Source organism: Larimichthys crocea, chromosome XXI (assembly GCF_000972845.2).
Source record: "Larimichthys crocea isolate SSNF chromosome XXI, L_crocea_2.0, whole genome shotgun sequence".
NCBI lineage: Eukaryota > Metazoa > Chordata > Actinopteri > Sciaenidae > Larimichthys > Larimichthys crocea.
Genome location: NC_040031.1, coordinates 13,489,453 through 13,502,811, shown reverse-complemented (window position 1 = coordinate 13,502,811; position 13,359 = coordinate 13,489,453). Strand labels below are relative to the sequence as shown.

The 13,359-nt window shown below is 42.5% G+C and overlaps 1 protein-coding gene across 2 annotated transcripts in view; it reads right to left on the bottom strand.

Moving 5' to 3' along the window:
* LOC104940682 (cyclin-dependent kinase 17) overlaps positions 1 to 12,187 on the bottom strand; it is a 28,855-nt gene extending 16,668 nt beyond the window's left edge. Inside the window, exons 1-2 of one of the 2 annotated variants that reach the window (XM_019268865.2) lie at positions 11,761 to 12,187; positions 1,459 to 1,607 (exon numbers count right to left, since the gene is read on the bottom strand). In XM_019268865.2, the coding sequence (XP_019124410.1) occupies positions 1,459 to 1,585 (127 nt within the window). In that variant the 5' untranslated portion in view covers positions 1,586 to 1,607; positions 11,761 to 12,187. Of the gene's footprint in view, positions 1 to 1,458; positions 1,608 to 6,243; positions 6,267 to 11,760 lie in introns of those variants that run through there. The other variant, XM_027272584.1, reaches the window with a different exon arrangement.
* Between the last annotated feature and the right edge of the window lie 1,172 nt (positions 12,188 to 13,359).

Sequence of the window (13,359 nt, the reverse complement as noted above, 5' to 3'; positions counted from 1 at the left end):
CATCCAAGTTGCCGTGGCAATGTCATGGAAACTCTAGAATGTTTCCAGATCCCGAGTGCCATAGCAACGATGCGGTAGCACACCGAGGCATGCTCCCCGCAGATTTTGTGAATATCAGCAGAGATAAGCCGCTGTGTCACTGTACTTTTATTTTGACACCTCGAAGGCTGCAACCTTCGGTGGGATCCAACTGAATGATGTAATCAAGACCGTGTCTGCGAGCGTGGAACACAGTGTGTCTCCGGTAACATAAATAAAAGAGTTGTGTCAGACAGGCGACCAAGTAGAGGGAGTTACTTGTGTAAAAGTTACAATCATTTTTTGAATGGCAAACGCTAAGTTAGAGGATTTCCGAGGCCTGGTCAAACATAACAACTCCCCAAGGTACAATTCATTAAGAATTATCCAATCATGCGTATGTACATATACTTAGATCCCACGTCTTCCCAAATTATACTCCCACAGCTTATTAATGTGGAGCAATGTTTTTCTTTTGAGTGTATTGTACAAGAAAGAAAGTAAGTAAGTAAGTAAGTAAGTAAGTAAGTAAGTAAGTAAGTAAGAAAGTAAGAAAGTAAGAAAGTAAGAAAGTAAGTAAGGAAGAAAGAAAGAAAGAAAGAAAGAAAGAAAGAAAGAAAGAAAGAAGCTTAAAATTCTGCTGCTAACACCAAGCTGAAGCTAGAAACATATTCAGCAATTTAACTTTCAGATTCTGGCTCATTCTTTGGTGAAATTTGGATAAAAGTGGAATATAAACGCAGTCCAATTTTAGACACATTCTTCTCTACGTAAAATTAAACTCTACATGTCAGTCTGGTGTTTGAATAAACCTCTGAGTCACTTTTGACTCTCAAAGTCACGATGTTCTTGGTTGCCCATGGTAATGGTTAAGACTGCAGCATCCCTTTATTTATTCAGTGATGGAGAAGAAGAGCCACTTAACAGCAGTATAGGTTTTAAAATCCATAACTTACACTGATCGGAGACAGCTCAAACACTCAAGGAAAACAAATTAAATACAAGTTGAAGCAAAAATCCAGCAGCCTTACTCACTGATGTGCAACATTGCCCATTACGGCCTAAGGATATTAAAGCGATAGATACTTCAGACCCTGCGGCAAAATGTCTCATAGTTGACTTGCTGTCTCAAAGTACATATCGCAATGTCATTAAACTCCGTATTAATGCCAAAAACAATTACTTTAACAGAAAAATGAAGCTTACAGATGCCATGTCTAAAACAGGTTTTGTTTCAATGAGTGATCTGAATTTGAGTCAACTGAGCCTCATTTAGAGCTTTTTAATATGCTAAACTGATGGAAAGGACGGACGGGAGGAAATAAGGTGAAATAATTAAAATACAAACCTCTATATGATATATCTGTGCCTTTGTGTATTTATATCTTACAACTGTGCATATAGTGTCTTCTCGTACACATCAACATTTACAAAACGCACCACTGTCCTTCAGGCCGTTCTCCTCGATCGTCATCTGCTCGGCCAGCTCCGACAGCGACTCGTCGATGGTGTGGCTGCCTCGTAGCGTCTGCGAGAGGCGGCGCTTGAACCGCTTCATCTTCTCCATTGAGCTCTCGGGAAGGGGAGGCCTGAAGACAACAAAAAAAAAATCACAGTTTCTTTCAGTTACAGGAGAATATTTTCCCTGAATATCTGGAAGCTGCGGTGTAGTGATGCAGGCTTTGACATTTCTTTCTTGACACGCTCGGTTTAGTTTAAACAGCGCTTAATTCAAAGGAAACACACCTCATCCCGCCTGAAGCCGTGTTTCACAATCCCACATCAAGGGTGAAACTGACACGGAAGACGCTGTTAGCTCACCAGGTATCAGACTGGGCGAACAATGACACGGGCCAATCAGCACTCTGACGTTAATTATGACTCAGCTCATTCAAGCACATTACTTTACATTCCTCCCCCCTGGGAAAACGTGACAAGTCGGTGAGAGATTCTTATGGGGGAGTTTGGAGAACGGTCCCTGGCACACCGGACTGTAAAAGCAAATCCTAAACCAGGGGGATTTGCTGCTGAATGGAGCAGGACTAGACCGGGCCACATCGAGTCCACATCACACATTCCAGCCACATTTACTGTGTGCATGAGAGTAACTGATGGTGAGAGCTAGAGACAATGTGTGTGTGTGTGTGTGATTTCAAATTAAGACAGTGGATTTTTGGGAATATTTGGCAACAGCAGATTTACAATCAGCCTCTCCCTGTGACCTAAACGATAAAGGATCATGACTCCACGACTACTACAGATCCGGACAAGTGTCTGTCTGCAACGCCGATGAGTAAAGCCAGACATGAAAACACATGAGCAGAGCAGCTCCTCGGGGCTCACTGCCTGTCAGCTATTCCCTAGTGACAGCCTTTGTCTTCTAAATATCACTCATAACATGATTTTTTTTTGTCCACAGACAACAACAAGTTAGTCACTCTGCCAGAGTCAAATAGTGAAAAAGCATTCAGCGTCTTTGGAGAACATGTTGGGGAACAGGTTGCGGCTGAAACGAAGGCTGCCCTCTAATCGTAAAGCATAGTTTAAGTCTTTCTTAAGATAGTATTCGCACAGTTACACGTGTTGAAATGGTGGTCACAAAGACTGCTTTTGCCCTTGCTGAGTGTAAAAATATATTACAGGTACAGCAAAATGAAATATGAGGCTTTAGCAGCAAATCAAAGTTGAATATTTACAAAAAAGGAAAAAGAAAAAAGTTGGCAAATACTCGTTCGATTTGTGCAAAGCCTCATAAGACCTTCAGCTAAACTTCAGGATGTATTTTTGTACATAATGAGGACTGTTCCCCATCACTTCCACTGGGATTATGGTGGGAACAGACTTCTTCTTGGCTAGTATGGCAAGAAAAAACCATTAATGTGATTTAAACCTTCATTTTAACTTTAAATATGGGCATGTTGTATTAAGGCAGCCTTTTTTTTCGCCCTGCGTCATTGTACATAAACCCAGGATAAGAGCCGACAACATTTTACAAACACAGTCTCAAGTATCAGGGCCGCAACTAACACAATCTGTGTTACAATCTGTTGATGATTTCTTTGTTTAAAATGTCAGAAAATTGTGATAAAGGATTTTTAAACTCGTGTAGGAGCCAAGGCCATGTCTCCAAATTTGCTTATTTGGTCAAACGATGAACAGTTCATTGAAATATATGTTGATTATTACAGTGGAGACTGGGAGAAACGTGTCCGTCCAAACTGACAACAGCAGCAGCAGCCAGTCAGCAAAACTGTTTTTCCAAACTTTAATTTCACATAAACAGCTCACAAACATCTGTTTGTGAAGATACAGTACATCTGGGGTCTGAAATAGGCCAGACTGCTGAATCATCTGCAAGTTTAGAGCTACAGCGGCTGGTTTAAAAAGTTTGTATTCAGAGTTTTAAAGAGGCCTGCCCCCATTCCCTCCACACAGAGGACAGCAGCAACCGTCTGTCTGAACTGGGCTTAAGGCCAAAGCAAACTGGGACAGTGCAAAGACGAAATATTAAATGGGACATCAGGAGACCTTAAACTACCCAAGGAAACTTCATATATTAAACAGCTTCATGTAGAAGTGAACGTATGTCAGTTGCAGGGAGGACGGTGTAGCCACGACATTCTGGTTTCATTCTGGCCGGTAATCTTTTGTCACATGCTGCCTCTTCCCTCTCTCATTATGCTTCCTGTCCGTCTCATAATATCAAATTTTAAAAAAAAGGCAAAAATCCAGAAAATCGCATCAGGTAATTTCACGACTACCAACTTCTAATTGATCTGATTTGTTCAGGAATTTGGGGCAGAAGCAGAAACGAGCTGTGAACACACAACATTCACTTAGGCAAAGTCTTGCTTCTTTACACATCCTGCAGTTACAGAGTCGTGTCTGGCTACCAGATGAATTATGTCCAATATTTACTCTCCTTTAACGCTGTTCCCGCCAACTCCTGAGGGAAATCTGCAGCTCTCTAGCTGCAAAATGCTGCGCACCAGCCAGTCACCAGCTCTGTCTGTTCTTCATTTGTTTCTCAGTAGGTAGTGTACAGTAAAGTCTTAAGGCTTTATTGCTCCCTGCTGCAGCTGAAAGTTATACTATGAGAGCGATGAAAGTCAAACAAAAGGGTAAAGATGTTGGCTGTGCAGCTAAACAATGAGCTGAAACGCACTATAAAGCTTCAGAACTCTGTAGGTTCATTACTACAAACATCTCCTTTCACACTCTTCTCACATTTGTCTTTTGAGACAGTGAGATTTAAAAAACTCTTCTCACATTTGTCTTTTGAGACAGTGAGATTTAAAAAAAATATATATTGATTATAGCTGCTTTAAGAACATAAAAAAAGGCAAGACTACATCTACACAGTCATGAGTTCTTCTCCTCTACAGCCTTGTTGATTTAATTCAGACTGGTCAGCATATATATTTTTCATAATAATAATAGTCTTGTTTAAGCTTACATCCTGCTTCTGCGCTCTTAAGTCAAGCAACAATCAATCTGATTAATTCCAGAAACCGACATGAAGCAGAACGTCAACTCGACTGTCATAACAGCTTCACATCAGTCGTGACACGTCAGGTCCAACATGGGCAGGCAGTCTGTCGTCTCCTGAACAACTCACAGCGTAAACCCACTCTCCTGCTGCGGCATTACGCAAAGCCTGCAACACGTGCTCTGGATGGGGAGAAAAAAATAAATAAAAGCACACTCATAACTCTGATGACAAATAATGAATTCACCACTGTAGGGTGAAGAGAGCCCTGAAGGGGACAAGTCACCAACGAAAAAACATCAGGTCATTTCTCAGGTGAAGTCTCTACATAAGATTTATGAGCAGCACTTGATGTGCAGCTCCCAGCATGTTTTGAGTTCTGACGTAGGTTAACATTCTGGTTAAGGGACTTGTAATGGCTTCACTATTTTGTGGATTTCTCATAGATTAAATGAATGATCGGCCAATGGTGGGCACTAATTGCAAATGATTCATAAATTATTTTTTTTTAAAATCACCTCAAAATCAGGATTATCTGGCACCAAACTGGGATAAAAATCACAGGCCAGTCACTGCTACAGTCAGTCTCTCTTCAGTTTCCATGGTAATATCCCTCTTAATTTATTAAATGTATATGATGGAGATATTAGGGGGGCTATTAAACATCTCATAAATAATTAGGATATGACCTACTATCCAGCAGAGTGTGTAAATTATTTTTTTTCTTCAATGGAAAGTAAAGAAGAGGGGAAGAGAGGGGGAGGTCTGTCTACTGCACCCATATCCCGCTGGCCCACGTTCCTGCTTTGGGATTGAGTGCGGAGCTTTGGACATGATCCGCGTTCCGAGCTTTATCCCTGCTCCCGCCTCCACCCCCCTAAGTAGGCCGGACTGAGGTCTGAGATCCAGACCCGCTGGGAGGTGGCCAGTCAGGAAGAGGAGGAGGAGAAGGAGGAGGAGGAGGTGGGAGTGTATGGGAGGGGATGGGTCCGCTGATTCTGGATTTGTTGCCACGGCAACCCCTGCTGCTTTTTTTCCATGTCTAAAATGCAGAGCACGGCAGGAGACTGTACGCATGCTGATTTTTCCGTCTCACCCCCTATAGCAACCCCAACCCTCCCACCACTCCTGCAGCACCCTCACCCACCTCCACCTCCACCTCCACCAGCTACGTCTGCATTTTCACCACCCCCACCCCCCTCCTACCCCAAAAAAAACAGCAATCAATACCCACTTTAACGTGACTCTCGCCTCACTCACAGCTAAATTGACAGCTCCGGCTTTATGTTAAATTGCATTTTCCACCTCTGTTTTCCTGGCAGTACTGCTGCAGGAGGCAGTGGTGTGGATGCAGCAGAAACGGGAGAGGGGGGTGGGTGTGTGTGTGTGTGTGAGGCATTATGGATGCTGCAGTGGTGACAATAGACATATGCCTCATATGGATTCTGTCCTTTTCCTGCTGCAGCCGCGAGCAAACAGCGACTGTGCTGATGATGAACAGAGGGCTTCTAAAAGGGTAAGGCCAGTGTTCCTGCTGTGAGGAACCAGCACCCCCCCCTACAGCAGCCCTGCAATGCCACACTAGATCTCCACAAGCCATCATCGCTGCAGAAGTCTGTGCAATTGTCCCACTTCTGCTAGATGGGCTAATCACACCACAGCCACCAGCGCTGCCACAGGGGGACTGCTGTCTAGGCCACCCACAGAAACAGGAAAAAGCAGGGGAAGGTTGTAACCTCTCTGTGGTGCAGCCTCTCTGTGACCCCTCCAGGGTTCAGTAAACCAGCTCACGTCACTGCCTTTAAGGAGAACTTGGGTCCTAGAAAAACACTTGCCTCTCCTCCTCCTTCTCCTCCTCGTCCTGGCTGCCTTGCTTACAGAAGAAGACAGAGAACAAGTGTGACTGTTGGCATGATTCACGGGTGAGCTCAGCCCTGCTTTTCTAAAGAGCAGCCTTTTCTCATCCTGGCCAAGACAATGAGGACATGAGTGAGGAGCTGGCTCCATTATGGGGGACTTATATAAAGGGCTGCATTGTGCCGCTTTTTTTCTTTTCAGGAGACGCAGGAGGTAGCGGTGTGCTGCGTGGTGCTGAGCTGAGCTGAGCATGACAACCAGGCAGGCATGCCCCCACACACACACACACACACACACACACACACACACACTGCAGCAGGTGAGGCGTTACTTCAACGTTATAACCGAACCAAAGCCACATACACAAAAAAACCTCTCATCCTATTTACCTCTTTTTTCTTTGCTCTTTACCATCCACACTGACACACTCTTTCCTCACACTGCCTCCACACATGTCACCTGTGTCCTGAGTGGTGCTGACAGACAGGTCAGTAGTGCGTGTGTGTGTGTGTGTGTGTGTGTGTGTGTGTGTGTGTGTGTGTGTGTGTGTGTGTGTGTGAGAGAGAGAACACAACAGACATCTCAGGCACAGCCCGTGGCCGAAGGAGGCCAGGCCAGACCGGTGACGCAAAGCCACAGATCTCACAGGCAATAAGATTCAACACTAGCTGATTAACACTGCTGCCATGGTTACAGCAGCTTGAGTGACAGGCCTGCTCCCCTCTGAGCTTCCTCTGTGGCCCAACAACGCCTGCAGTCAGACAGTAGATGACCAAGTCCAATACTGCAGGTTTGTAGCTGCAGTTAAACAGTGCACTGAGCGATAATATGGTTTAGGGACAGCCGAGAGAAGCCTTTGATTATTCTCAAAGATTAATTGATTATTATTCCATCAACAGAAAGTAAAATAAACAGTGCTGCAACCGTTAGTCAGTTAATTGATAAATATTTAATAATCAATTGATCATTAAAGTCATTTTCAAGCAAAAATTTGTTTCCCAAAGGTGAGAATTCACTATTCTTTTTGTTTTACATTAAACCTACTTGAATATTTTGAACTGATCAATCTTAGGTTAACTCTAAGATTGATCTAAGACGGTTTTTTGACGTCTTACAGACCAAACAATTTATCCAGAAGATCAATCAATAATGAAAATAATCGCTAGTAAATGTGCAGCCATAAAAACTCATACCTATCATCATTTCCAAAGTTTGAGGTCAAATCTTTTGATCACTGACAAACAGAATACACTATTATGAAACCCTCATTTCACATTAGAAATGCCAAGGATGGCTGTCATCTAGTAAGTACACCGATTACGAAACGTCATGAATCAGGATCTGAGTGATCTACCAACAATTTCTGGAGTCAAAAAAACAGAAGTAGGAACTAAACAGGAACAAGGGAATATTTGGCATTTTGGCTTAATCAATAACTTCATAAATCATCTCTCAAAACTTGTCGTTGCTACAATGGACTCATCATTACAGCACTATTTATAACATAAATATAATATAGACATTGTAATCACTCTATAAATGTATTGATAATATAGTGATTTTATTAAACTTTTATTGTTGCTATGGATTTTAGAGATTAATGTAGCCTCACATATGTAGGATCTTTCTGAAAAATAACTTTCCTGAATAAATTTTACTAATAAACATAAACTTTGTGACCAAACACACCATTTAAATAAAAAGCACCACTTACACTTACACTTCTCATGATAACACAGTTTATGAATGAGATGAAAGGCCAGCATGAGTTGTGGGAGATAAGCCTTTTGGACCCGGCTGGGCTCAGAGCTGGGTGCTGAGATCGACGGATAGACGCTGATATGATCAGGCAGGCAACAGACGAGGGTCACTCCAAAGTTTTATTATTTTTTTATCCAATCAAAACTTATTGAAAATTTGGGGCGATTGGAGTCCTTCATGGATAAAATGACAATAAAATCAAGCTGCTTTTCAGCTCAGCCTTATATGAACACACAGATACTTTGATACCAGCCTTCATTCATTCCAGATAAAAGGCAGCGTGATTATCTCGCCTCCTGTTTGGCTCATTATGGAGATAATCGCCCAGGCGTGGACTGGATCTGAGCCTGAGTCAAGTCACCTGGCCTCCGTTTGTGAGCTGAGCATTAGCATCAGACAGAGAGTGACAATTAGCCTTCCCCTCAGCGCCCGTCTGCACTCGTCGCACCAGCAGGCCCTGATAGCCTTTCAAGGCCGTTAAAAAGGGAACAACAGGCCACCCTGCTATCTAACTGAGGGCAGACGGTAGGATGGGGTTATCAGAGTATCAGTTTCCATATCAAACTGCAAACATAAACACTTCTCAATGGCCTCTGTAGTAATTTCAGACAGCATGCACTGCCAGGCACTGCAGAACCTGCAGAAAGTTAAGGCGCTCTCGTGTTTGTGACTTTGTTGTTTTTCATTCATAGGGGCTGCAACTAAGCTCATCATCAATTAATCTTCTGATTAAGTGATTATTTGATTCTCTTAGAGTCCAACGTGTCGTATTCAAACAGCTTTTCTAATCGTACAGATTATGTTTTATAACGATCACATTTAAGAAGCTAAAAACAAACTTCTGTCTGCTATTTCTTTGGCTGCATGTATTTGAATAAATGCAAATGATTGCGGAAAACTCTTTACACGCTCGAGGTGTAGGATAATAAAGCTTTGAATCAAATGGAAATTTGATTATGTTATTAAGACGGAACCAAAAATGTATTTTTAGCCGTTGAACAGTGGTTACTACTTTCTCAATCCCTGATTAGAAAACCCTACTGAGCCGGAGCTGAGCGGGCCTGGGGGTTTCTAAATTCAGCTAATTAAAAAAAACCAAACACTCGGACTTAACATCATTTTTCATTAAACCACTGAGAACTTAATTATGAACTCCTCTGTACATCTCAAATATGCGAAGCTACGCTGGCTATAATAACGTTGGTTTAGATGAAGATATGTGTGTGTGCGTGCTTCCAAATAAAGACCAGACAAGTGTTCAGGCAGCTCCCACAAATCCTGCCAAGAGTGACGGGAAAAAAGGCAATATTTGTCCCTCACCTGCTTCAGACATTAATAGTACAGATGACGACCCAGATATGCGGTGTAAGTTATTACTGTATAACTCAATCAAACAGGTTCTCGGGGGCCAGCTGGCTCAGCTGGCTACAGTGGGGTCTTTACTACCACCAGACACTTCAGGATTCAGACTGGGATACAGAATCAGGGAGTGGACGCGGCCAAACTTGCAAGCAGCAGCATTTGTCCTGTGGTCCGACTGCATGTGAGAGGCCTGAGCTGCATGCCGGAGGCCAGAGTTCTTGTGTTAATGCAGCAGAGAAAAGAGGAAGAGTTTGTATTCATGGCTATCTATAGATCGGAGTGGTGCCTGTGACATAGCAGCTGCTCCCCGGAGAGTGGTGACACATTAACCTTCAGCCAGCTGTCTTAAACATGAGCTCACACACTCAGAGGAGACACGTACTTGAATGAATAAAACCCCCAAGACGCAACGGAAATTGCCAAAAAATGCTAATAAGTTTGTTTTGGTATCATTCTGTCAATCAATGCATGGCGAAAACACATTTATTTATATGTATCCTGACACGCGCACACACCCGTACACATACTGGACCATCATCTGATCTACTCTAGGACTCGAGGGATCAGCACCGCGTGGCTACAGCTGTTTCACAGTGGGTCGGGTTACCTTGCCAGCCTTCACCAAGGGAACGACCCCACGTCAAACCAACATACACAGGCACGCCGTCGTCCCAACAGCTCCCAGTCCAGCTTGCAAGGTACCCAGGCTCGACACGAGGTATTCGGAGCCCCAAAAACAGACACACACACACTACACATCTTGCAAGAAAGTTCAACAGCTTGTGGCTGTCAAACTGAAACCTGCTCACAGGAAATGAGAGAAAGTGCTACAACAGCTCTTTCATTCAGCCGTCAGAAAAACTGTAAATAGTGATGAGGAGGGCTGGGTATCGAACACAAGCAGTTTATTTTGGTAATGACCGAAAATATTTCTGTAACGCCGAATTACAGACTGTCAAAAGGTGGCACTTAACGCTTGCTTATTTACTTGTCTTCTGATTTAAAATCATATTTTTAACTGTAGTTAGTCTATTTACGCAAAGCTTTAGAAGCTTGGCCCCATTGCTAAAGAAAAAAACACTTTTCTTCCTTAAAAACATTGACACAAAGAACAATAGCCAGTCATAGCAACAAAGTTCTTTTCTTATATCAATAAAAAGGCACGGTGCTGATTCAGCACCACCAAATATTAACCATCGTGGTCATATAATCTTATGCTATCCACAGCTGAAACGATTGATAAACGAATCAGTCCATCAGCAGAAAATTACAACTGATGATTCTTCGAGTAACGTTTGAAGCAAAAGTGCCAAAAAAAATGAACTTTTCTCAGTCGTCTGTGACAAAACAAGAAAACAGAAGACGTCAGATGGGTATTTTTCAATAATTAAAAGACGTTTTAACCAAGAAAATTAATCGTGAATCATGAAAACAAAACAGTTATTGCACTTGCGTGCATCCGTTTCATTTTAATCTCTAGCTTCAGGGCAAGTTTCTGTGTTACACATTCGAAGAGTTAACCATGGAGCAACTCAAAACTTCACGGCTGGACCCTTTTCATGTTGTTTTATATATAATGTGTCTGAGTCAGTAGACTGTGAATAAGGCTATTAAACAACATGACTCATGCATGAGAACAATAAATATGTTACCACATAGGCTCCTGGGTCTTCTGACACCAAGTGAACTTCCTCATAAGTTTACCATGAACATACCCCAAAACCCTCCTCCCCATCCATCCTAGAACAATGATGTCTTCCTCTCTGACATCCTGCTAACTTCACACTCTTCAAACACACACACACACACACACACAGGTTACCTCCCAAGACCTAAGCACAGGAATTCAATGAAAGCAGCCTCTTTGGGATCTTGAGATTCCTAGAAACTGAAGTTTTGCAGGCCTTTCCTCCTCCAGCAGCTTGAGCTCAGACACAGACAGGCTTGGTACAGTTTAAGTATTTTAAGAAAAGAAAAAAGAAAAAGAACAGGACATCTTTTAAAAATGTACAAGATGATACATGCAGGACAGACAGACCTCATAGTTTAGTGACAAGCTGTTTGTGTTGGAGGTGATGAAACATTAACTTTACAATTCAAACCTCAGTTTAAGTTAAACAACAACAATAACAAACGGGTGCATTCACACAGAGGAGGACCGTGAAGTAAACATTGTTTTTTATGTGCAGGCCGGTGTAAATGTGTCGTGTTTAACCGGGGGGTGCTTCGGATGTTTGTATCCCGAAACCACACGCCGAGACGCGGACTCTCACCAGAAACGATGAGCGTTGCTCCGACCGGAGTCCCCGACCTCGGAGCTTCTTCTCAGGCCGGATGCCGTCTTTCCCCTCCGAGCGTGACAAAATAAAAAAAAGAAAAAAGAAAAAGAAAGAAAGAAAGCACCGACGGCTCCTTCTTTGTGGTTTCCGTGTGCTGGTGCTGGTGGTGGTGGTAGCTACTTTCTGTGTCGCTTATATCCGCGGGGCTTCAAAGTTTCACTCCCAGTTCAAAATAGGAAGCGCTGTTGGTGTTTTTTTTTTTTTTTCTCCTCCTCCGTCGGTGAGACCATGGCAGTGTGAGAGACGATGGTGATTACTGGCTGATCTGACTGTGTCCTCTCCCTCTCTCTCTCTCTGCCTGCTGACGCTGCCACCACACAGCCGCCGTGTCATCAAAATGTCAGCGGGGAAACAGCGACACCTAACGGCCGATGATGGGAACGACAGAGAGGCGGCCAGTGCGGCACCACAGCGGCCCCTACTGGAGGACATGCTGCAGTCCAGACAGAGAGACAGACAGACAGATAGACAGACAGACAGACAGATAGATAGATAGATAGATAGATAGCTAGATAGATAGATAGATAGATAGATAGATAGATAGATAGATAGATAGATAGATAGATAGATAGATAGATAGATAGATAGACAACAAATATTTTAGTAATCTTATTAATGCATGTTAATGCATTTTACTAACTAAACTTCTTCTCTCGTGGATCGTGGCTGCTGCTGTGGTCCTGCACGACGTCCACTACATATATCACTACTGTCATTATTGCTACCATATCTCCATTCCAGTTCATAGTTAGTTGATGATTTGCTGCTGCTGTGCATCTGTGTCTCTCTATCTCTATCACAGGTTCCACTGCTACTGTAATCATTTTATTATCATTGTATTCATTGGTTGTTTGTTTGTTTTTGTTGATTTGTTCTGTACACGTGACATCTATTGCATGTCTGTCCGTCCTGGGAGAGGGATCCCTCCTCTGTGGCTCTTCCTGAGGTTTTTCCACCTTGTTTCCCTGTTAAGGGTTTTTTGTGGGCAAGTTTTTCCTCACTCGAACCGAGGGTCTAAGGACAGAGGGTGTCACTCCCTGTCAGATTGTAAGCCCTCAGAGGCAAATGTACTTGTGACTTTGGGCTATGCAAATAAATCTGATTTGATTTGATTTGATAGATAGATAGATAGATAGATAGATAGATAGATAGATAGATAGATAGATAGATAGATAGATAGATAGATAGATAGATAGATAGAGAACTTTAAACAATCAGTGTCTATTCTCTGTACGGTCTCTCAAACATTAACTTTTTTTTATAAGGTTTTAGAATTATATATTTTATACTTTATTTATTTATATTTATTGTTATTTATACCTCTGTATATAGTGTTAAATTGTATATCTTATAGGTGTATAGTGGTTAAGTTTTGTGTTTTGGGATGTTATGTTATGTTGAAATGTTTTGTTTTGTTTTTCTTGCTATTACTTACTATCTAACTTTGGGAGTTTGGGAGCTGCTGTAACAAACACAATTTCCCTGTGGGGATTAATAAAGTATTTCTGATTCTGAGAAAGATTTCCTGTATCT